The sequence below is a fragment of the Heterocephalus glaber genome, unplaced genomic scaffold (genome assembly GCF_053883595.1).
Source record: "Heterocephalus glaber isolate CG9 unplaced genomic scaffold, H.glaber_assembly_v1.0 deba00000546, whole genome shotgun sequence".
NCBI lineage: Eukaryota > Metazoa > Chordata > Mammalia > Rodentia > Bathyergidae > Heterocephalus > Heterocephalus glaber.
In genome coordinates this window covers 5,025,764-5,051,200 of record NW_028258147.1, presented here as the reverse complement: position 1 = coordinate 5,051,200, position 25,437 = coordinate 5,025,764, and the positions used below count along the sequence as shown (strand labels likewise).

The following is a 25,437-nucleotide window of genomic DNA, read 5'->3' as shown; positions in this document are numbered from 1 at the left end:
AAATTAGTAAAGGAGGAGCATTGTTAATTGGAGGATAGATTCCAGAAAGTAAGTTAAAAATCTGGGAGGGAGAACTTCAGTGGGAGATAGGATCAAAGGAAAGGAAATCTAAAATGTCATGGGATGAGTATTGGTTACCAGTGACTAGAAGAATGTACATCTTCATTTATATCATGGTAACAGCTAAATGAGGAAATTAGCAAGAAAGAAAGAGATACTGAGTCTTGGAAGGATTTTAGCAGGAGTCTTGGTTTTTGTTAGTTATGGAAACAATGAACTTCTGTAAAGGAGTCATTTGCAGCCCAAATGGTTGTGGGGCCTTCAGAGAAACTTCAGTTTAGACTGGATGTGACATATATTCTGAATCTCCAGAGTGTGTGGAAGTCTAGGTTGGATCTTAAGTCTAGAAGGTATCCTGGTTCTGCATGGGCATAGTTAGATACATAGATAGATAGATAGATAGATAGATAGATAGATAGATAGATAGCCTTTTATGAGAGTGGAAAGGCAACATTTTAAAAACATGTTATTAAAATGAAAATTAAATAAGAATACTAGTGATAATAAAGACTAGCGTTTATCAAGCACTTAGTTTATACCAGTTACTTTGCTAAATACTTTGTATACTTATTAATTCCATAGTGGAATAGATACTTCTTCAGAGTGGTTAATCTTGAATTTTCAGGATCTTCTGGAACCTGATCTTAAAATGACTGGCATCTTGAAATAGCTGTTTTATTCATCTAGAAAAGAGCTCCTAAGTAATATTGTTAAAGCACATTGAATATGCCACAGTTGTGCCTCAATTAAGAGTAGCAAGAGTCTTAGTCTGGTAGCTTTCTTTTGCTGTATGTATCCCATTTTATGAAAAAGGATGCATCTTGATTGTGTCTGTGTCTGGCCTTTGGGAAAGACTGGTGGTTGAACTGTAGAAACTACTACTCCTGAGGTATACAGTTTATTAGGAGTTTCTTATTCTTTTATTTAAGGTGGGAGCAGAGACACATTCTATAAAGAGATTAAATAATGTGGCTCCAGAGCCCCCAATTCACATTTAGATTTCTTATAAATCATATATAATATGTCTGATATGAACTATTAAGATTGTTAATGCCCCCAAAAATCATTAGTCAGGGCGGAGATTTAGTTCAGTGGTCCCATGCCTGCCTTGCAAGAGCAAGGTCCTAAATTTGATCCCCGGAACCAAAAAAAAAAAGACATTGGTAAGTTGAAATGAGGGAATATCATCTTGTCATTTTGTACAAATTCCTTTAATTTGTTAACAATTACATGTTCATTCATCAGTAACGTAAGACATCCTTTGTTAGATGACTTGGAAATTGACCTTCCTCTCCTGTGTTCTTTCAAATGTACAAAATAGAACAAATTTTATTGTAGAAACATTTCTATTGGGCCACTGGGTGTACAGAGTAAATCTCATTGGAATAAAATTGTTTAAGTGTTATAAAAAATGGATATTTTGCTGAGACTTAAATAGATTTAATAGGAAGATTCCCCTTCTCTTAATTTTATTGAACTTGAACCTCTAATACTGTGTATCTGGTTACATGTATATATTCTTGTAGCTCTGGGATTAGAATCATGTTTTATTCTGACTTATACTACTTGGTGGTTATTGCTGTGTGATGTAGTAGACTTTTAAATGTCAGTGCTATACAAAGAAATAAACAAGCTGGGCATCATGGTGCATGCCTGTATTTCCAGCACTCTGGAAGGCTGAGGCAGGAAGTTTGAATCCACCCTGAGCAGCTTATACTTAGTGACACTCAAAAAAAAAAAAAAAAAAGACCTGGGGATATAGCTCAATGCAAATGCTCTGCATTCAATCCTCAGTACCTCTAAAAGAAAAAATGAAATGGGACGGGGCAGGGTGGGGGAGTGGAAAACAAGAGAGAGGGGGAAAGAGTGGATAAAACAGGTGAAAATTTAGGATTTGTTGATTCAAAAACTTTTGGAAAATTTTCTTATTTGCACATGTAAGCTGAAAACCATATTAAACATTCTCACAGTGTTTCATATATCCACATGGTTGGTTGCTACTGCCTGTGTCTGTCTTTACTCACACAGATTCCTTTAAATAACTATAGGAAAAATATCTGATCCATATGTCTTAGTTCCTTTTTTAGTCTGATATGATGAAAAGGGCAATGAACTTTGAATTCAGTGGGCTTGGCAATCAGATAATGTGGTCTATCCTGGACTTTTTATCCATGTGTGATTCTATAATGTCATTTGTCATTTAGAAAATGGTTCACTGAGTTATACAGATCTTTGAAACATTCCATTATATAATATTTTAAAATCATCTTCATTAATATTACCTCCAATCAGAAAAATCTTGGGAAATTAGTTAAGCTTAAACTCCTAGACACTCATTTTCCAAAATTCTGATTTTCTCTTAAAAATTCGAATTTTATTTTCAACAGCTCCTGTCTTTAGTTTTTCTTGATTTTTGTTTTTAGTTTTCCTTTGGATTTTTTTCCTTTAGTTTTTATCTTTAGTTTTCCTTGAATGTCTAACAAATACCCAAATCTGAATAATCAGGTTATTGGTCACCTTCTCTGTCAAGCATAAGAATCCTATACAGAAAAAGACCCACTTATTTTGGCTCATAGCTGAAATGGTGGTTGTACACATCGTTTTCCTTAAGGTAACCATTATGCTTTGTTGTGCAGTAAAAGTCGTTTAAAACTTCCAGTTTTGTCACACAGAATACTAAAAAGATGTATATTTAATCATAGGGATTTAATAAGACTAATTTTTACTGCATCATCAGAAACATCCTTAAGTGAACTCTCTTTTTTACTAGAGTTTAAGTATATGGTGGTGTATTACAAAGAGTAGTTTGACCACCTGAAACTGCTGAAAAGTATTGTGGGAATCTCCAGAAGTTCAAGGATCATGTTTTTGAAACTTCTGCACTGTTCCATTGTTATTGATGCAAAGTTTGGTTCATTCTGTGTTAAATTCTTCCGGATACGTCAGAGATTTTTGGCTAGTTTTTTCCCCTGTTCTACTAATTTATTTTCCTTTTCTTGGACTAATAACAGAGTGATATGATTATTATATCTTTGTAGTATACTTGTGTTACTATTTTATTATTGTGGATATTCTTGTGTTCCTTTTTTAGGTCAACTTGTTTAGTTACACGTCAAGAAAAATTAATATATACCACTGGGTTTTTTAATTAAGATTACATTAAATTTATAATGAAGGGCATTTACATGTTTACAACATTGAGTTTTACTATTGAGGAAGATAGAATGTCACTTCATTTATTCAGCTTTTCAGTAAAAATTTTTTAATAAATATTGCATGTTTTTGCTATATTCTGCGATAACTTTCAGCCTTTTTTGCGATTACAAAGGTGATTTGTTTTATTTTCTAATTGGTTACAAGTATAGGACACGTTGAGTTTTACATGTTTATGTTGGTAAACAAACTTGAAAAAGCTTTTCAGTTGGATCTTTTGAAGTTTTAAGGTGGAGAGTTACCTATAATCTTCAAACAGCTCTGTTTTAGGGAGGAGGTGGGGATTGAATTTGAGCACTTTGCCACTGAACTTCATGCTTTAAATTCTGAGACAGGTTCTTACAAAGTTCCTTAGTTGGGACTTGAATTTACTATCCTCCTGTCTCAGTTTCTGTAAGTGCTAGGATTACAGATGTATACCACTGTGCCTGGTGACAATTTTTTTAATCTGACTTTTTTTCTTATTGCAGTAGCTAAGACCTCTCGTATAGTATTGAGTAGTAGTGATATTGGGCCTTTTTGTCTTGTTCTGACTTGAATGGAAATATTTAATATGTCTTCATTAGGTTTAATTTTTAAAGTTTGTGATGCTTTTTAAAAACATTTAGGTAAGGAAATTTCCTCTTGCTTTATATTCCTTATATATAAAGGATTTAAAAAACAATGAATAGAACTTACATTTTATTAGTTTATTATTGGCATCAAGTAATCAAACACTCAGGCTTGATGGCACAGCACTGTGGGAGGCTGAGACGGGAGCATCTTAAATTCGAGCCCAGCCTGGACAGCTTTGCAGTTTGGTGAGACCTTGTCTCAAAATAAAAAATAAAAGAGTCTGAGGATGTAGCTCAGTGCAAAATCCCTAGGTTTAATGCCCAGTACGCCAAAATAAATAAATAAGTAAATAATGTTTTTCTTTTAGCATTTTATTAAGGTGGTGAATTACATTAATATAGCTCCTATTACTGAATCATCTTTCTTTTCCTGGAATGAAGTATATTTGGTTACAATGAAAACCTGGTGAAATTTTTCTCATTTTTTTCTTTAATTTAGATATACATTCATAGCAGTGATTAGTTTAATATCCTGATTATTGCTGATAAATAATTGAACTTTAAATCTCTTTCTATACTCTTGACCTAGTTTAAATAATATAATTATATTCTTATGTAGGTTTTGTGAAATTGACTTGTTAAATCACCTAGTTCTGGTTTTGTTTATTTGGGGATATATATATATGACCACTTTGAATTATCTTACTGGGTTTTGTTAACTAAGGAAACCTCATGGTGTAATGGGGTCATGTGTTTCTTTTTTACTACTATAGCCTTAGCATCTAGCATGTAGTGCTAGGGATGTAGAAGATGCTCAGAAAACATTGTTGAATAAATCCTTACAGGCTTTAATAGTGATTTAGTTTGTTAAGATTTTATTGCACTATGTTAATTTTTTTTTCCCTTCTTAAAGTTCCACTCTTGTCCTGGGGACCCAGTTTTAACTTTAGCATCTGGTATGTTGAACTTAGTGGCATTGATGATCCTGATGTAGTACAACCATGTCTCAACTGGTACAGCAAGGTAGGGTTATGTTTTTAAATTTTGACCTTATGTTTAATGCCTGTAGAAGGAGGACTTGCTTATCTTCATTGAGAATAATTTAAAATACTGAGATTAATAATAAAAGTTACAGTGATTCAACAACTAACATTTTTAAGCATTAACACTGTGCCAGCTTCTAACCAATCTTGATAATTCATTTAATTGTTATCACTCTGAGTAGGTGCAGTTATTATCTTCATTATTATACAGATGAGGAAATAGAGCACAGAGAAGTGAAATATGTTGCCCAGAATCACACAGTTGTTAAGAGCTCAAGCCATTATATGAACTTAGGTAGTCTGGCTCTATAGTCTGCCATTATCTTACAATGATTTGGCTCTGAATTTTGTTTTTAACCTATATTGATATAGATACTTTGAACATGGCTTTTAGTGGCTTAGTTATTACCTGATAGAAATTTTAAGATGTGGGTATGATGGAGACCCTAGAGTCAACATGATAAACAGGTGCTACTGTTTCTAATATAATTATAGTATATTGTTATATGGATAATGATAGATCTTGTTTTAGAGACCAAAAAAAGCTATTACTGTAAAATTAGAATGGATATAGAATCATTCTTTGATTATTTGATAAGGTTAAATCTTGGTAATTACAGTGTGTGAGGAGTGGATATTTCATAACCTTTTATTAGTCAAGAAGTCAGCTAGCTAGCGATAAACAAATTTGTGTTTCAAATCCTTATTTTCTTCCTCTCTAAAGGGTGATTTTTATAATCATTGTTTAATTATATGGTACTTTTGTTAATTTTTGTTGTACAGTGGTATACTTAGAAAACTTCAGGTAATCCCAGAACATATTCTTGCAGTTCATTTTTTAAAAAAAGTTCTTCTGATTTTTGTGTTTTTCTTTTCTTTTCTTTTTTTTTGAGATAGTCTCACTATAGTTCAGGCTGGCCTTGAACTCACTGTGATCCTCCTGCCTCAGCCTCCTGGTACTGGGATTACAGGCATGCACCACCAGGCCTCTTTTTATGAGCTTATATTTTGTTATTCATCCTGTTAGGGGAAAAGTTTTATAAATTAAGTGCCTACTTTTTGGATTAATAGATGATAAATTTAATTTCTGTATGATAATTTTTGAGTTGTAAAACCTGTTTATAAAATTAGAATACCTGTCATTCTTATAACAGTTTATTCTTAAGCAAGAGCAAAAAGCATGATATAATTTATGCTTTTGGTACTTGCATTGTAATTGGATTAGTGAAAGTTGTGGGAGGTAAGATTTTTACAATGTTAAATGAGCATTACACATAGTGTTACATCTTTTTTCAAAGTTCAGACTCTGGAATTAGGTCTGGTTTCATTTCCTTTGGGCAAGTTACTACAACCAACTGAACTAAGCTTCAGTTTTGCTATTTAAAAGATGAAAATAATGATAATCAGATTAGTACAGTACTTAACAAATAGTAAGTGCTGAGTTTAGGTTGGTTATTTTTAGTGTTATTTTTTTCCTGTGGTAACAACTAAGCAAATTTTTTTTTGCATGCTTTCTCTTGTGTTCTAGTAGTACCGTGAACAGGAAGCCATTCGCCTTTGCCTAAAACATTTCAGACAACACAACTATACAGAGGCTTTTGAATCACTGCAAAAGAAAACTAAGATAGCACTGGAACATCCTATGTTAACAGATCTGCACGACAAACTGGTATTGAAGGGTGATTTTGATGCTTGTGAAGAATTGATTGAGAAAGCTGTAAATGGTATGAAACTTTGATTATTAGGGTAACTTTTTCAAAAAGAACGTAGAGTTTTTCCCATTAGACTCTTACCTAATTTTTTCTTTTATTACTTTACTCTATAAATATTGTTAGTTCCTTGGGTTAGGGAGTTCTTTCATGTAAGATAGATTCATAATGGTGCCTTAAAAAAAAGAGGAATGTAAACTCACATGCTTAAATTTGTCATCATGAGAAAACATCTGCTTAAGTAGCAGTAGGCCAATTTAGAAATAATCTTTTGATATTACCTTCAGTATCACCTGTTTCCAAGTGTTTTTGGCAATTGCCAGTAGAGTCTTTAGCACTGTAATTTTGGAGAGAGGATGTTGGATTTCAGATAGTACTGTTAGTAAAAACTTATAAGGAGCAAAGAAATTTGTATTTAAAACACCCTCTGTATAGAGTGAATGCCAGTAGTAGCTGATTTTCTTAAGTGGCCTATATGTGGCTTTGGAAGAATGTGAATATCTGATCATCTCCCAATGTCATTGCTTTGAAGGATGACACTGTTTGAATACTTAAGACCCAGTATGTTTTGTTATTTAAAATAAAAAGGGACTCTTGTTTACAGACTGACACCTTTTTCCCTCTTTTTTTTTTAAAAATAGTTTTGTTACTTTCATAGTGACAAAGAACAGAATAGGTGCTCAATATAAAATGTGTGGAATTGAATTCGGTGCCTTTTTAAATAAAAAGAAATAAGGAATAATATCTAATGCTTTGCTTTCATATTTTGTAGGCTTATTGCTGTTACTTTTATGTGCTGTTATTAGGTACTCCTGTTGGAGATTTTATAGCTAAGGAAAACAGAACTCATACTGCCTTCTTTGAGTTTATAAATTTAAAGTTAACCTAAAATGAATTGTTTCCAGTTCTGTTTCGTTAAGTGTAATGAAAAACTTGCCTCTAAGAGTTTTATGTTGCTGATGCTTATTTTATGATACTTACAAATAAATCATTGATATGTTTGAAATAGCATATACTTTTGACATATGAACAAATAGAATATATGTTTCTTAACATCCATTAAAATGCCACCAGTGAATATATATCTTTTGTAACAGTAAATTTTTTTTTTCAATTTCATAAACTGGGGAAAGTATAGGTAATTTTATGGTTTTTGGTTGATTGGTTTTATTTCAGACCTTTTGTCATTAATATATTTGATAAAATTTTGTTAAGGGAAGTTAAAAAAAACCATGGATAACTTTATATAATTATAAGGCTCGAGACAATTATATTTTAAAACTGTCTCTTTAGTAGTCTCCTTGGTTGGTTAAGAAAAGTTGTTAAAAGCACATCCAACTTTGACTGCTACAGATACTCACCTTATCCATAGGGCTCTAGAAGGGAACCAAATTTAGAAAACTTGGTAACTTTTTTTGAAACTTTTTGAAACCTAGAGCCAGGTCATATTTTTGTACTGTTATGGGCTTTCCTCAACTGGCTTGGATTACTGTTAGTTAATAAGCATTCCTTTCAGGGTTGTTCAGTTTGCTGCTGACTTCACTGTTGATGATTTGTTGGACAAATAAGGAAGTAAACAGTGTATTTTGGTCTTTGCTCCACTGAAAACAGCAGAGAAGAACAAAAAGCTCTTGCCTACAAAATAGGAAAGTCTAGGGAATCAAAAGTGTCTGTATCAAGCTTCTTACAATGGAGGAAACAAAAACTACTTTTGCAATATTTAATATTTTAAGTAGTATGATCTTGAAGATTATTCTGTATATTTAAAAAGTGTCAGGCTGTATTTATTCTTCTGCTTGCTTAGAAACATCTCCATATTTACATTTAATTTCATTAGAGATGATTCCTGAACGAATAATTGTTACCTCTCTGACAGTGTAGAATCTACTAATGATAGGCAGAAGAAATTAACCTAAAAAAAAGGAAAGTTTTACTCAAAGAGATAAAAATTGTACTGAAAACCTCCCTTTGCAGAGGTTTTATTTATTTATTTTTGTTATAGAAATAAAACTTCCTCCTTGCAAGCTAAGGTCCCGAGTTTGATCCGCGGCACCAAAGAAAAACCAGAAAGAAAATTTCCTTTTATAGGTCTCTCTTCTTCATTTTATTCTACCTGTTTAAAATTTTTGTATGAGTTAGACTGGCTATATAAAACAATAGACAAATGTTATTTATTTGATTTACCTTTCTATAGTTTTATTGAGCCGTATCTCATAGATTGTACATATTTTCTACAATTTGCTATGTTTTAACATATATGTGCACAAAGACATCACCATAGAATCACAAATATATTCACCACCCCCCAATTTGTAATCTAGCTTTCTATTTTCAATTAAATACTTTATTTTTTATGTCTAGTAAACCCTTAAAGTACAAAGTATCTTACATTAAAACATTCATTTTCATTTAGTATTTACATGGCGTATCTTTTTCAGTCTTTTATTTTCCATTTATCTTTGTTTTTTTGGTACTGGGGATTGAACTCAGGTCCTTGCGCTTGTGCAGCAGGTGGCGGAACCACTGAGCTAAATCCCTGGCTCTTTTGTATCCTTTTTAAAAGAAGTAAATTTAATTGAATTTTTTAAATCCAGTGGTACTGCATTCTTTCTTTTTTTTTTTTTGGTACTAGGGATCGAACTCGGGTCCTTGCGCTGGTACTGCTTTCTTTTAATTTGAACATTTAAGATTTTACTTGAAAAAAAAAGATTTTACTTACATGATTGAATTACTAATAAATATATGGCTTTAAACCTACCATTTGACTTTATATACTTTGTCATATCCATTCTTTGTCTTTTTGATTATTGTTTCTCATCTTTTTACTTTTTATTTTTTTCCTTTCTATTTATTTGGCTATAATATACCATGTTTGTATTATATTTAAGATTAGCCTAGAAATTATAGCAAGTACACAGTTAACAAAATTGTCAGTAGTTTTTCTCTTTGCCTATAAAAAGAATTAGTGGACTTTCAGCTTAATTGAACTCAGCCTTCATGATTGTTACGCTCTGTATTGTCACTTACTTTGATTTCAAATTTAAAGACCTTGTAAAATATTGGTATTCATCTTTTATACAGTGTTCATTGATTTTACCCAAATATTTTCTGATTTTCCCCCCTATTTGTTACTGTTTATATCTTTGATCTTATTCTTAGGTTTGTATTCTCCCTCCTCAAGTACAGTCTTTTAGAGTTTCTTCTAATGCGGATCAGCTCACAGGTTTTTTTTTTTTTTTTTTGGTACCGGGGATTGAACTCGGGACCTTAAGCTTGCAAGGCAGGCGGCAGAACCACTGAGTTAAATCCCTGGCCCTCACAGTTTTTGTTTCCCTGAAAAATTAATCTCTTTTCAGGAAGGATAATTTTGCTGGATATAGAATTGTAGGTTGGTAGTTATTTTTTTCTAATACATTATGACTATCAGACCACTGTTATGTGGCTTCCCAGTGTTGCTGTTGAAAAATAGTGCCATTACTTTGACCTGTTAATTCCCTTTGAATGTATTTGCCTTGTGCTGTTTAAGAATTTTATCTTTGTTTTAGATTATTTAGTAGTTACAGTGGTACTTAGGTTCAAAAATTTGATTGTTTCTGGGCCTGAAATTTAGCCAAGTGGTTCCACTGCCTGCCTCGGCAAGCGCGAGGTCCCAGGTTTGATCCCCAGTACCAAAAAAAAAAAACCTGATTCTTTCCATGATTCCGGTCATAAACTGAGTTAGACGAGAACTGAATCTAATTCAATGGTTGAGTTCAATGTTGACCTTACGGGAAAATTTTATTCAGTTCTCATCCAGTTCAGTTTGCAGCCAGAATCGTGGAGAAAATTGAGTTCATGAACTGAGTTCTATTGTATGTCAATAGAACTGTCTGCAGTTACTGTGTTCAACTTCAGTATCGTAGCCTGTTAACTATTGTGTACTCTACTGCGCCTCCCTCACAAGAACAAGGTCCTGAGATTGATCCCCAGTACCAAAAATAACCCAACTATTGTGTACTTGGATTTTCTTTTAAGTAAATGTATATTGCCTTTGTATAGGTTTCATGTCTCTCATTTTCTTAGATATCCTTTTAAATTGCATATTTCTGTTTTTCAAGTTCCCCTAAACCCTTGATCCCATTAACACTACTGTATCATTAGTTTTTTCTCTAGCATTTTGATCTTCATTTCTAAGATGTTTTTATTTTTTATTTTGTTTTTCTTTTCACTCAACTCACATTTTACATTTTCTTTTGTTATCATATTTTAAAAACAATTTATATTTGTTTTCCACCTGTTTGTTTTGTTCTCATGTGTTACAGACAGAGTTGCTTACTTTGCTTTTGTATATTTCTATTAGTCACCTTTCCTGTTGCTAGGAAAAAATACCTGATACCCAAAACTTGAAGGAAGAGATGTTTATTTTTGGGTCTAAGTTTTAGAGATCTCAGTACATGGTCTGCTGGCTCCAAGGGAGAAACATCGTGGTGGGTGAAAGCCACTCAAATCATGGCATCTAGGAAGTAGAGACCAAGGAAAGAATGCCAGAGAGGAAACATCCACGAACCAGATATAGTCTCCAAGTTCAGGCCCCATGACCCACCCAGACATACCCACAAATGTGCTTTACTAGTTTTCTAGGCATCTTTTAAGGCATTCAAGTTGACAGTAAAGATTAACCGTTACAATATTCATGGGAAAGTATTTGATGATTTTCATCTATCACATGACTCATTTTTTTGTCAAAATCATTTGCCACTTTTTTATTTTTTCCTTCCTTTACATTTTATATCTTGGTGTGAATCTTGGGTTCTTTTTTTTTTTTTTTTTTTTTTTTAATCTTTGGATGAGGCAGGTTTTTCCTAGCTATTTTAAGGAGCTTCTTGTGAGTTGGGAGCTAGGGTTCTGTTCCAGGTTAGCAAAATTTTTCCTTTATTTCTTTTCCCTTAGAATTGTATTTCTTCTAAGCTATGACCATAGTGCAAAATCTTTTACCCACCACCTGCCAAGCACTTCCTGGAAATTGGCTTTTTTTCATAATTTCTGCTCATCCATGCCTTCATGCCTTTGTTTATGCCATATTCTCCTTGCCAGTTACTCTGTTTTCATCATTACTCACTTCCAAATCATTTGTCAAGATACTGGAGCTTCTTTTATTATTCTCTCAGTTGTTCCCTCCTTAACTCTACTGTTTTCTTCAATGCTGTATTTCTCATTTTGTACACAAACTATTGTTAGTTTTCTATGAAGTACAGTTCCAAACGCTATGTTGTGCTCTATATTTTAGGGCTTTACAGCATACATTCTATGCTCATAAACCCCTTATGTGAATTTACTTAATTCTCATGCCTACCTTCTAGATTAAGTTTGGTATTATTATCCCCATTAAATGATTGAGAATGATTAAGTAATTTGCCTAAGAGAGAATAGCTAGTTAGTGATAAAGCTAAGATTTGAACTATGTCAAGAACCAAAATCTGTAGCCTTTCGTATCCTAGTAAATTTTTAGTAGTTCAGTTTCCCAGTATAGGTTTTTGTATTATAAATATAATTCACATATTTTTTCAGAATTTGATCAAATTGCTGAAATGAATTATTTTAATTTTTTTATTTTATTTTGCCTTTTGGTGGAGTTCTTGGGGTCTTTGATATAGAGTATCATGTCATCTGCAAATAATGACAGTTTGACTTCTTCATTTCCTGTCTTTATTCCTTTTATTTCTTTCTCTTGTCTAATTGCTGTGTCTGCTGTTTCCAAAACTATATTGAACAGGAGTGGTGATAGTGGACATCCTTGTCTTGTTCCTGATTTTAGTGTGAAGGATTTCAGCTTTTAACCATTTGGTATGATATTGCCTGTTGGTTTTTCATAGATGGCTCTTATCAGATTGAGGTAGAGACTGTCTATTCCAATTTTTTTGTAGGGTTTTTATCATAAATGCATGTTGGATTTTGTCAAATGCTTTTTCTGCATCTATTTAGATGATCATATGGTTTTTGTCCCTGGTCTATTGATATAGTGTATTACATTGATTGATTTGCATATCTTGAACCATCCCTGCATCCCTGGGATGAATCCCACTTGGTCAGGGTGTATGATCTTGATGATCTTCTGCATTCTATTTGCCAGTATCTTATTAAGGATTTTTGCATCTATGTTCATTAGTGAGATTGGCCTATAGTTCTCTTTTTCTGTTGGGTCTTTCTCTGCTTTGGGGATCAAGGTGATGCTTGCTTCCAGGAATGAATTTGGGAGTATTGCTTCCCTTTCAATTTTGTTGAAGAGTTTAGACAGTAGTGGCAGTAGTTCCTCTCTAAATGTCTTGTAGAATTCAGCAGTGAAGGCATCAGGGCCCGGGCTTTTCTTAGTTGATAAGTTTTTTAAATATATATAGGTACATTTTAGGTATACAGCACGTTTACATTTATCATTGGGTGTTTGTACCTGAACATGACGTATCTTAGTTCTTATTTTTTCCCCATTACCTGTGCGCCTTTCACCCTCTCCACCCTTCCCTGTTTACATGGAGTTTGCTTCCATTTTTTCTTTCTCATAATTTTTCCTTTCCCTTCTTTCCTTTCCCCTTCCCCTCCCGCCACCCCTACACCTTTGGACCTTTTCCTATTTCAAATTATCCATTATTCATTTTAATCATTTTCATCCTTATTTACCCTTTCCGTTTCTCACACTAGAGAAACTATTCGGTATTTACATTTACATGTGTGTCCTATTTGGTTGGTAAGTTTTTAAGTATGTTTTCAATTTCATTGATTGATATTGGGTTGTTTAGAATTTTTAGGTCTTCTTCGTTCAACTTGGGTAATTCATATGTGTCTAGGAATCTGTCCATTTCTTCTGTGTTTTCCATCTTATTGGCATATAGGTTCTCAAAGTAGATATTGATGATCCTCTGGATTTCTGCTGGGTCTGTTGTAATTTCATCCTTTTTATTCCTAATTGCATGGATTTGGGCCTTTTCTTTTTTTGATAAGGTTGGCTAAGGGTTTGTCAATTTTATTCTTTTGAAGATCCAACTCTTGGCTTCATTGATTTTTGTATTGTTTTCTTAGTCTCCATTGCATTGATTTCTGCCCTGATCTTTATAATTTCCTCCTTTCTATGGGCTTTGGGTTTGTCCTGCTCTTCTTTTTCTAGAAGCTTGAGGTTCAGCATCAGGTTAATTAGACTCGCTCTGTTTTCCTAATATGAGTATTCAGTGCTATGAATTTCCCTCATAAGACTGCTTTCATTGTGTCCCATTGATTCTGATACATTGTACTGTCATTGTCATTTAATTGAAGGAACTATCTGATTTCTTCAATTTCCTCTGTGACTCATTGGTTATTCAGAAGTGTGTTGTTTAATTTCTATGTGTTTATGAAATTTTTGCGGTTTCTTTTGCTATTGATTTCCAATTTCATTGCACTGTGGTCTGATAATATACAAGGGATAACTTCAGTTCCTTTGCACTTACCTAAATATGTTCTGTGAGCGAGTATGTGATCTATTGTGGAGAATGACCCGTGAACAGTGGAAAAGAATGTGTATTCTGGGCTGGGGATTTAGCTCAGTGGTTTCGCCGCCTGCTACGCAAGCGCAAAGACCCAAGTTTGATCCCCGGTTCCCAAAAAAGAATGTGCATTCTGATTTTGTGGGGTGGAACAATCTGTAAACATCTGTTAAGTTCATTTGTTCAAGAGTTTGATTGCGTTCTAGTATTTCATTGCTTGTTTTCTGTCTAGTTGATCTATTTGTGACAAGGGAGTATTGAGGTCCCCCCACTACTATTGAATTAGTGCTTATATGGTTTTTCATGCCCGTTAGTATTTGTTTTATATAGTTTGGCACACTAGTGTTTGGTGCATAGATATTTATGATTGTCATCTCTTCCTCTTGGATTGTTCCCTTTACAAGGATGTAGTGTCCTTCTTTGTCTCTTTTAATCAGTGTGGGTTTGAAATTCACTTGGTCTGGAAAGAGGATAGCTACTCCTGCTTTCTTTTGGTGCAACCCAATTCTCTAGGGAGTGCTTCATTGCTTTGAAACAGACATACAGTTAAGAAAAATAACCTAATTTTATTCCTCTAGATATTTTCATATCCATATGCAATGTACAACTGCAAAAGTCAATTTGTAGAGGTAAGAAAATGAAATTGATTCTGTAATGATGACAGAGTGGAGAGAGGTGAGCAAAATTTGACACAAAATCAACCAATCATAAAATCTATCTTATCTCTGGACTTCTTGTCATGCAATGTAATAACATTTCCTTACCAAGCTGGAGTTTCCTTTTACATGTACCCAAATGCATCATAATTCATAACTACCTTTACTGTAAATTCTCTTTTGAGTCTGATTTCAACCTGAACATTTTCCTTTCAGTCTCTGAAACCAAAGACTCATCCAAAGAATTTGTAAGTAACTGTTCTCCATGACTTGTATACTTGTCAGTGACATGCAATTTAGATAAATCTCCCTAATTTCTTTTTTTCTGGGTAATTTATCAAGCTCAGTTGTAACAAACTTTTTCAGCTTTCAAGTGTTTCAGCTTATTTTAATGGGAAATTCCATCCTATACAGTACTCATCAAATTTCTTTCTTTGCCTTTACAGTTTCTCAAAATTACAAAAATAAAATTCCTTTTAAAATTAGCCCTCTGAATTGATATTTACATTTTAATTATTACAGCAAAAGAAACAAGTATATTTACAACTTGAGAGTGCTTATGTTGTATACTCCCTGGTAGGCCTTTTCATCCATTCTTGTCCTATACAGCCTACTCTGAATAAAACTCTTCTTCTGTTATAAGAATTGGGAATCTTTTATTCAGATAACATGCATGGGGTTCCTATTCACAGTAATAATATGATAACAGTGAAAAATATTAACAGTAAATTTAGAATTATATAGAAATGAAACACTAATGAAATGTTCAGCTTTGAAAAAAGAACATGTTTTTAAATGCTCTTTTTAAAAACTAAAGAATATAAAATTATTCAATAAACATATATACTTTTAAAATACACATTAATTCTACATAATGTTGAGTACAGCAAATGATGAAAACATCTAGAGAAAATGGAAGATGAGGAAACTTGAGATTGAAAAATACAAAGCAAAAATAAGAAAATTAGAAAAGTAGTAAAATTCAGTTATAACAGTAATCAACTGCCACGTTACTGAGAACTGCCAGGCTAGTTTGCCATAAGACTTTTAAACAGTCAATTTCCTTATATGCACAAATTTATTATTTGGATGGGGCCTGAAGTTCCTTCTAAATTCTGTGATATACTGTTAGAACCAGTATATTTACTTTAACTCTGTGGATCTGTTTGATTTCACCTAGGTTCATTTTAGAAAAGTTACCATCTCTTCTTTTCCCTAAAGCATTCTGTGACTCAGTCTTAAATCCACTAGAGGAAATTCTTTGAAAATTTCTGGAGGCAATGAATATATCAATAATTCTAATTAAGAATCTCATCCCTGATCTTTATGTGATTCTCAACACTGCAATAAAATCAAATGATCTTCATTGCTTTTTCAACCAATACTTCCATTTACTCTTACAAACCTAAAAGTCTTACATATACTCCACTCATAAAAGCCTTTATGTTTCCCTTCCATCAAAAACAACTGTCCCACAAAAAAATATAACTGAGGGCTGCAGGCATGGCTCAGTGGTAGGACACATGTTTAGCACTTATGAGGTTCTGGGTTCAATACACACACACAGTAATTGGCTGTGAAAAAGAAAACTCTCAAACATGAAATAATTTTTATAAAATAATTCTATAAATACAGAGATGGGGAAAAATACAATGGTACCCATCAGAAAGATAAAACAAGCAGGCCCAGTGGTGCACATCCCTGATCTACCATGAACATCCCTGATGTAGGAAGCTGAGGCAGGAGAATTGCAAATGTGAGCCCAGCATAGGCAATTTAACTACTTAGTAAACTTGTTTCAAAATGAGAGGTAAAAATAGCGGGAGATGTAGCTCAGTTCAAAGGCCCTAGGTCAATTCCTAGTACCACCCCCCCAAAAAAAAGTAAAATAATTTTTTTTGGTTGTCAGGATTAGGATGACCTTTTTTTTTTTTTGGTACCGGGGATCGATCGAACTCGGGTCCTCGCGCTTGCACAGCAGGTGGTGGAAACCACTGAGCTAAATCCCCAGCCCTAGGATGACTTTTGTTTTGGGAGTTTGTATTTTTTAATTTTCCCCAATTTTTACATTTAGGACTATATACATGAAACTATTTTCTAAACTTTCAAAGAATTTTGTATAATACTGTTATAGTGCAGTCCATATTTATGCATGGGGTGATACATTCCAAGACCCCAAACAGATGTATGAAACTACTGATAGCAAAGAATCCTACATATACAGTACTGTTTTTTTTCCTATACACAATATATATATGATACCCTTTAATTTAAAAATTGGAGCAAGAAATTAACAATAGTAATTAATAATAAAACAATTATAACAATATACTATAAAAAGTTATCTGAATGTAGCATGCTCACATTCCTCACCCCTTTTTCTAAAACTGGAATTTTCCATTTAATATCTCCACTGCCATTAAATGCACCTAATTGAAACCAAAATCAGAACTGTATAAGGGGTCATTGTATTACCAATTTAAGCTGCTTTCATATCTTTTTTTACCCCTGAAATGCCTCTTCCTCACAGCTCACTAGACACGTCATATTTTTATAAGCAGTGCTTTTACACTGACATTAGCTTGTTTTAAGAAGGATAAAGAGTCAAGTATGGTCAAAGGCATTGAGAGTAAGGGTGACAGAGGAGATTATTTCTAAAACTTAAAATATTAAGTACTCTAAACAGAGAAAGAAATTATGATGAGCTCACTTTAGGTAAGATAAAACCAACCTTCTCCTGAATGTTAATAGCACAGTATCAGATGTGCTTAGGATAAAATAAATGCTCATAAGTTTTAAAAAGCCCAGTAGGCTGACTCTTCATTCTTACATGTTTTTGTTGTGCAAATGCTTTTAATTTGATGTAGTTTCATTTGTTGATTCCTGCTATTATTTCCTGTACTATTGGCGTCCTATTCAGGAAGGCTTTGCGTGTACCTGTAGTTTCAAGTGTTTCCCCTATATTTTCTTTTAGCAGTTTCAGAGTTTCAGGTCTTATACCTAGGTTGATCCATTTTAAATTGATTTTTGTACAGGATGAGAGACAGGAGTCTAATTTTTTTTAATCCTTTTATTGATACATTTTAGGTGTACAGTATAATGACATTCATCATTGGAGATATGCACCTTTACATACTCTCTTGGTTCTTATTTTTTCCCCTTTCCTCTGCCCTTAGGAATCTAATTTTAATCATCTACAAGTGGATATCCAGTTTTCCCAGAATCATTTATTAAAGACGCTGTATTTTCCTCCATTATTATTTTTGGCTCTTTTGTAAAGAATCAGATGACTGTAGTTGCATGGGCTTGTTTCTGTGTCCTCTGTTCTGTTCCACTGGTGTATGTGTCAACTTTTGTGCTAGTACAGTGGTACCTCAGCTCACAATTCTGGAAAATATGGCCGTGTTCCTCTTCATGTGGGAAAGAAGGCTGAAGTCATGTTTATCACCCAGTGAAGAGTTCACAAACAAAAACAAAATTTTGCCAGATGCTTCTGTTTGAGAATCAAATTGTTCACACACAAAAGCATTCATGAATTTAAGTACTACTGTACCATGCTGTTTTAGTTATTATGGCTTTGTAGGATAGTTGCAAATCAGGTATCATGATGCCTTAAGTATTGCTCTTCTTGTTTAGGGTTGCTTTGGTTATTCTTGGTCTTCTATGTTTTCATATGGATTTTGGGACTGTCTTTTTTGAGTTCTGTGAAGAATGGCATTTTGCCAACTACTCTTCAACAGGGAATTAATATCTAGAACATATGAAGAACTCAAAACCTTAATACCAAAAAAATCAAATAGCTCAATCAGTGAGCAAATGAAGTGAACAGACACTTCTCAAAAGAACTACAAATGACCATTATGATCATCATCTTTAGCCATTAGGGAAATGTAAAACAAAACTAAACTGAGATTCCATATCCCCCCAGTTAGAATGGCTATCATTAAGAATACAAAAAAGCAATAAAAGCTGGCAATGATTCAGGGAAGGAATCCTTATACACTGCTGGTAGGAATGTAAGATAGTACAGCCACTAAAGAAATCTGTAAGGAGGCTCCTCAGAAAACTAAAAATAGGGCTGGAGATTTAGCTCAGTAGTTCTGCCACCTGCCTCACAAGTGTAAGGACCCGAGTTCGATCCCCGGTACCAAAAAAACCCCAAAAACCTAAAAATAAAGTTAACACTTGATCCAGCTATAATACCCCTTAGAATACCGTAGCACCTCAGTTCACAAACTTAATTTGTTCCACAATTCTGGTTGTGAACTGAATTGGTTGCCAACTGAATTGGTCCCCAAATGAATCAAATTTTCCTGTAAGGTTCAATGTAAATAAGGTCAGTCAGTTCTGAACTATATGTATTTTTTAAACCACAAAAATATGAAACAAACTACAGTACAATGCAGTACTGAGAAAACACTAACCTTGGTGGAGGTGACTCCTGGCATGGAGGACAGAAAGGTAGGAGGGGAGGAGGTTGTTATTTGGAGGGAGAATCCCCCTCCATAAGGATGTGGGGAGATTTCCTTTAGGGGTTTCCCCTCTTTGTCTCTTAGCTAGAGGGTCAGTTTTGATGAAAAATCTGTTTAATGTCACTTGCTTTTTCTTGCACTGCATAATCCTCTGGAAATGAGAGACCACATTATCATTCATCAGATTTAACACTCTGTTCATTACAGTTATGTTGGGCTGGTGCTTCTCAAAGAAATCCTGGCACTGATTCAATTTTTCCATAATGGATTTTATCACATCACTGCCAACTTCCTCTCTGTCTTTCTCTTCCTCAGTGGTATGCTTAACAAGCACCTTCTGCTGCTCACTGTAGAGTTCAGCAAGTTCTTCTATCGTCAGGTCCTCCTTATGGTCCTCAATAAGCTCCTCTTTGACTGCTCCATCAATGTGCAGACCCATAATGTTGCTCATGGACACAATCTCCTCCACTACCTGTGCGTCAGATCCTTCAAAGTCACATTCAGTGACACATTCTGGCCACAGTAACTTCTAGGCTGAGTTTAAGGTTTGATACATGCATCTTCCCAGGTTTTGTCAATGAGGTTGATGCAGTGGAAGGCATTGAAATGTTTCTTCCAAAACTCTTTCAGAGTCAAGGAGGTCTCTTCAGTGACATTAAAAAACACCTGGTGAAAAGCGCCTTTGTTTACTGCTTCTTGAAGTTTCAGATCACTTGCTGGTCCATGGGCTGCAGAAGAGGTGTCATGTTGGGAGAAAGTAGCTTGACCTTTATGAAGTCATACTCAGTGTCCATATCATCCACCAAAGCTGGGGGGTATGCTGGGGCTTTGTCCATCAGAAGGCACCTTTCAGGCAGTTAGTTGTCAGAAAGATATTTCTTAACAATGGGTGTGAATACCTCATGCAGCCATTCCATGAACAACTGCCTTTTGACCTAAGATTTCACATGACAGGCAGTCTGGCCTTGTTCACATTCTGTTTTTTGAATGCACAGGGATCTGGAAATGGTACACTAGTAGTGACTTAATCTTCAGATCAGTGCTTGTGTTCACATACAGCAAAAGGTTCAATCTGACCTTCATGGGCTTGTGTCCTGGCAGTGCCTTTTCCTCCTGCGTGATATAGGTTCTGTTCAGCATCTTCTTTCACAAAAGCCCTGTTTCATCACAGTTGAGCAAGGTATCCTTCTGTCTTCATGAATTCCATGAATTCTTTCTTGTAGGCTTCTGGAGCAGTATTGTCAGAAATGGAACCCTCACCATGTCTCATCACACTGTGGATCCCACTTCTTTTACAGAATTTATTAAACTACTCTCTGCTGACTTTAAATTAATAACTAGTTGCACTTACAGTGGTGTTTTTTGCAGTACATCACTGTGCAATTGTGTGGCTTTTTCACAGATCACAGCTTCATTAATGCTATCACCTGCCAGCTGTTTCTCATTCAACACACTAACAAAAGCTTTTCTACCTCTTCAAGCACTTAATATCATTACTCCTTTTGCCAGTTAGCTCCTTTGGTGGCATCTTAATTCTTCAAAATAGTCATTGTTGACTTTTCCATCTTGTAGTCCAAGGCCAAATCAGTCACACGAATACCAAGCTCAGGCTTTTCTAGAATTTCCTTCTTTAATTCAATGATTATTTTCTTCAAAACCTTCCTCTTACTATTCGTTCTCTACACTTTGTTACCTTCATTATCCTTCCGCAATTCTTTTCTCCATCATTTCCTCTCTGCATTTTCTTTTTACCACCATGCTTGCTCTGCACTTTCTTTTTAACCATACTGGGTTGAATTAATAATACAGTGGTACCTCAGCTCACAGACTTAATTTGTTCCAGGATTCTGGGGGAGATGGCCACATTCTTATTTGTGCATGGAAGATGGCTCCGTTTGTTACCTGATATGGAGTTTGCAGACAGAAGAAAAATTTTTACCATATACTTCTGTTTTTAAACCAAATTGTTCACGAACACAAGTGTTCATAAACCAAGGCACTACTGTACAGTACTGTATGTGCTAAATGGCACACAAAAAGCTTCACAACAAGTGTGCACAGGTCTGTTTGTGACTATGATCTTGATTAGAGGAAATCACAACCATGTATCAGAGTGGGGAAGATGGCCACGTTTCTGTTCATCACCTGATACGGAGTTCGCAAACAGAACAAAATTTTGCTGAATGCTTCTGTTTCCGAACAGAACCATTCATGAACCAAGGTATTACTGTGTACCTAGAGTAATTAATGTAAGAATACTATAGGGATACCTCCATACCAATATTTATTGCAGCACAATTCACATCAGCCAAGCTATGGAACATAATTCTTTTTGGTACCTCTCATTCCTCCATAGAGATCATTAGAAAATCTGAAGAATATTACTCATATATAGCATTAGTAAATCAGGAAGCAATTTTAAAAAAAGGTCTCACAAGGGCCAGGGATTTGGCTCAGTGGTTTTGCCTCCCGCTACACAAGGGTAAGGACCCAAGTTCAATCCCCTGTACCAAAAAAAAAGATCTCACAAAAGAATTGACTTTTATTAAGTGTCTGCTGGATGCAAGACACTAAACAGGTTAACTCATTTATCCCTTTAAAATAAAACTGTGTATTGAACATTATTTAATAAAGGTGAAGTTTAGAAAAATCAAGGCTTACAGAAGTTTAAAGGTGAATTCCAAAATCCATATTTTATTTTCACAGACTATAAAATAGAGCTAACATATATCACAGAGTAGTTTCTTAAAATCGGAGGTCAAACATAATAGCAGATATGAAAAGTTTCATGTTCTACTTAAAAACAAATGAAAAAGAGTCAGACAAAACTTACTATTATTCCAGACCATTCTACTACAATATTAAACCCAAAATACTACATAGAAAAAAACTAAAAAGATGAAATATTCATTATAAAGGAATAAATATATATAGGAATAAATATAATCCCTCTTAACACCTATTGGCTACTCTATCTGAAGATTTCTATGTATTTCATCTAGAAAACTGTTTTGATACTATTTCAGAATGTTTAATAAGAGAAATCCTATCAGTTGGAAGTTGTTCCATATAAGTAATGGCTACTTTGGGAAGCAAGCTAGTGTACCAAAACAACATAAGAAACAAAAGGGAAACCAGATCATTCTCTTTCGTTGCCAAAATTATGACTTAAAACATAAGTAGTAGAAGCTTACTAATATAAGCTTTCTCACTCCCGCACAACTGTCCAACTTTTATCATTAACCTCTTGACTTCTTGATACTTTCATTTTATAATATTAACCCATCTAACCATGCTAAATAACAAATACTGCTTAAGGACTTATGAAAAACTATGTTGTACTTTCCAGAAAAACATAAATTAAAGATTATTTCCACTTAACCTATATTAATACATATTATTGTCTCACCAGATAAACTAGGTTACCAATAAATAGTCCAAATCAGATCTGGAGTGGGTTATGTGCAGTGGCTATTCTTAATGAAATGACAGGCTTAAGAATCTTCTTTTATAGCTTCAAAAGGAAAACAGTAATACAAATGTTTACTAATGATTTGATAAGCAGTAAATTCTCCTTCAAACCAAAGAAAAACAGAAGAAGAAAAGAAAAAGCTTCTATCCTGGTACCACAAAAAAAAGCTAACTTTTTAGAAATGACTTTCCATAAGCCTGAAGCTCCTCGAGCCAATCAATAAAAATACCATGAGCATTACAGCAGTGTAAAATTATTTTAAAATACAGCATTTTCAGTATCTTGTTTAAATATAAAAGATCTTTCTAAAACTTTCATATCTAAAAACAAAAAGTTGACACCTCTACACTCCAAATAATCTCGTCATATTCCTAATAATTCCAATTCTTGAAGTCTCCCCAAAATGTTTTGTTTTAACATACTTATTTGTAGATATTTTATGACTTAGAAAAAAACTTAAGTTCTATATTGAAAAAATGAAATTCTCATCTACAAAAACATGACATCTATTACACTTTTAAAAGTCTTTAAAAACAAATTTTAAAATGAGATATTTAAAGATCCCTGTGAATCATCTGAGTTTAAAAAACATAACTGTGTTTCAGGAGGAAGTCAGGCAGGCAGTTGATAATATTTTGATAAGTCTATTTTTGACAAAAAATCTAAAGCAGAAAATCAGAAGAATCTGATAAAAGTAAAAATATTTAAAGAATTTTAAAATATCGCTCAGGAAAAGCAAACAAAGAACAATTTGCTAATATTCTTCAAACTCTTTAAATTCTGTAGGTCCAGTGATCACCATCACGATTCCTATGATTTCCATGATTATAGCTATACTAACTAAACATGGTTCATAAAGTCCTCACGAGGTACATACTTTTTTTTTTTCTAAAATGGATATTCTTTAAAAATATATGATAGGGAGGAGGCTTCCAGGTAGGCGTGCCGCAGCTCCCAGAACAGAGGAGGCCTCCAGGTCAGCATGCCTCGGCTCCCAGCCCAGAGGAGGTGAGCCGTATGGGCACCAGGAACACCCTCTCCCTGTTGAAATGAGAAGAAACGTAAACAAGCTTCAGAACCAGACTTCCAGATCACCTACGGCAACCCCAAAGGGAAATGAGATGGAACAGTCTGATACTCAGCCACCTGGACTCCCTGAACTAGCAACAAAAGAGGATCTGGAAAGAATGGAATCAGAAATAATTTCTCACATAACAACAAAGATTGTGCCCATAGTGCAAGACATGATTAATAAATCTAGAGAGGACACAGATAAAAAAATAGAGGAGCCGGGGAACATGATGGAATACAAAATGTAGGGCACAAATTGAATCCATAAAACAGATGCAAACAGATTTCCAGGAGATTAAAAACTCCATTGAAAGTTGATGCAGCAGAATGAGCCAATGTGAAGACAGGATTTCAGATATAGAAGATAAGATTGCAATTAGTGACCAGGAAAAGAAAAAATTCTTTAAAATTGTAAGGGATCACGAGAAATCAATCCAGCAGCTGCTAGATGATGCAAAGAAAAATAATATAAGACTGATTGGAGACAATGAAGAAACAGGAGAGAGTGTAGATGACATAAAAAAAACTGTTCACAGAATTGATGGCAGAAAACTTCCCAAGCAGGGGAAAAGAACTTGACTTACAGATAAGTGAGGCATATAAGTCTCCCAACTAGCCTTGATCAAAAAAACATCTTCACATAGGCATATCATTGTTAAGACTGAAGGAACTTAACAAGAACAAATTCTACAAGCAGAGAGAAAAGAAACAAATCACATACAAAGGAAAGCCCATCAAAATCACAGCAGACTTCTCAATGCAAACCCTCAAGGCAAAAAGAGCTTAGAGTGATGTGTTTCAAGCCCTAAAGGAAAACAACCTCCAACCCAGATTGATGTACCCTGCAAAACTATCTTTCAAAATTGATGGTGAAATAAGATACTTTCATGGTAAAGAGAACCTTAGGAACTTCATGAATACCAAACCAGCACTCCAAAAATTTTTAGACAAAATCCTAGGAAAAGACGAGGATCACAATCCCAGGAAGCCCAGCAGAATGAATCCACCAGGCACAACAAGAAATTAAAAACAAAGAGGGAGAATCAAACAAAAAGAAAAAGTCATGACAATGATAACTCAATACGTATCAGTTATAACCATCAATGTTAATAGTCTCAACTCACCAATCAAATAGACTGGCAGAATGGGTCAAGAAGCAAGATCCAACAATATGCTGCATACAAGAAACACCCTGAATTAAAAAAGAAATTCATAGACTGAAAGTTAAAGGGTGGAAAACAATATTTCATGTGAAAGGAACCTGAAAAAAAGCAGGAGTAGCTATCCTCTTTACAGACCAAATGAATTTCAAACCCACATTGATTAAGAGACAAAGAAGGACACGACATCCTTGTAAAGGGAACAATCCAAGAGGAAGAAATGACAATCCTAAATATCTATGCACCAAACACTAGTGTACCAAACTATATAAAATAAATACTAACGGACAAGAAAAACCATATAAGTACTAATACAATAGTAGTGGGGGACCTCAATACCCCATTGTCACAAATAGATAGATCAAGTAGACAAAAAACAAGCAACGAAATACTAGAACTCAGTCAAACTCTTGAACAAATGAACTTAACAGATGTTTATAATGTTCCACCCCACAAAATCGAATACACATACTTTTCAGCTGCACATGGGTTGTTCTACAAAACAGATCGCATACTCACTCATAGGACATAGTTAGG

General features: G+C 34.2%; 1 protein-coding gene across 4 annotated transcripts in view; it reads left to right on the top strand.

Annotated features, from left to right (window-relative positions):
• Mkln1 (muskelin 1) overlaps positions 1 to 25,437 on the top strand; it is a 175,005-nt gene that overhangs the window by 54,719 nt on the left and 94,849 nt on the right. For 2 of the 4 annotated variants that reach the window (XM_087204420.1, XM_013076486.3), the window contains exons 5-6: positions 4,741 to 4,850; positions 6,402 to 6,594. The exons of 1 other annotated variant lie outside the window; for it this stretch is intronic. In XM_087204420.1, coding sequence (XP_087060546.1) covers positions 4,741 to 4,850; positions 6,402 to 6,594 — 303 coding nt within the window. Of the gene's footprint in view, positions 1 to 4,740; positions 4,851 to 6,398; positions 6,595 to 25,437 lie in introns of those variants that run through there. One more of the 4 variants, XM_021237549.2, reaches the window with a different exon arrangement.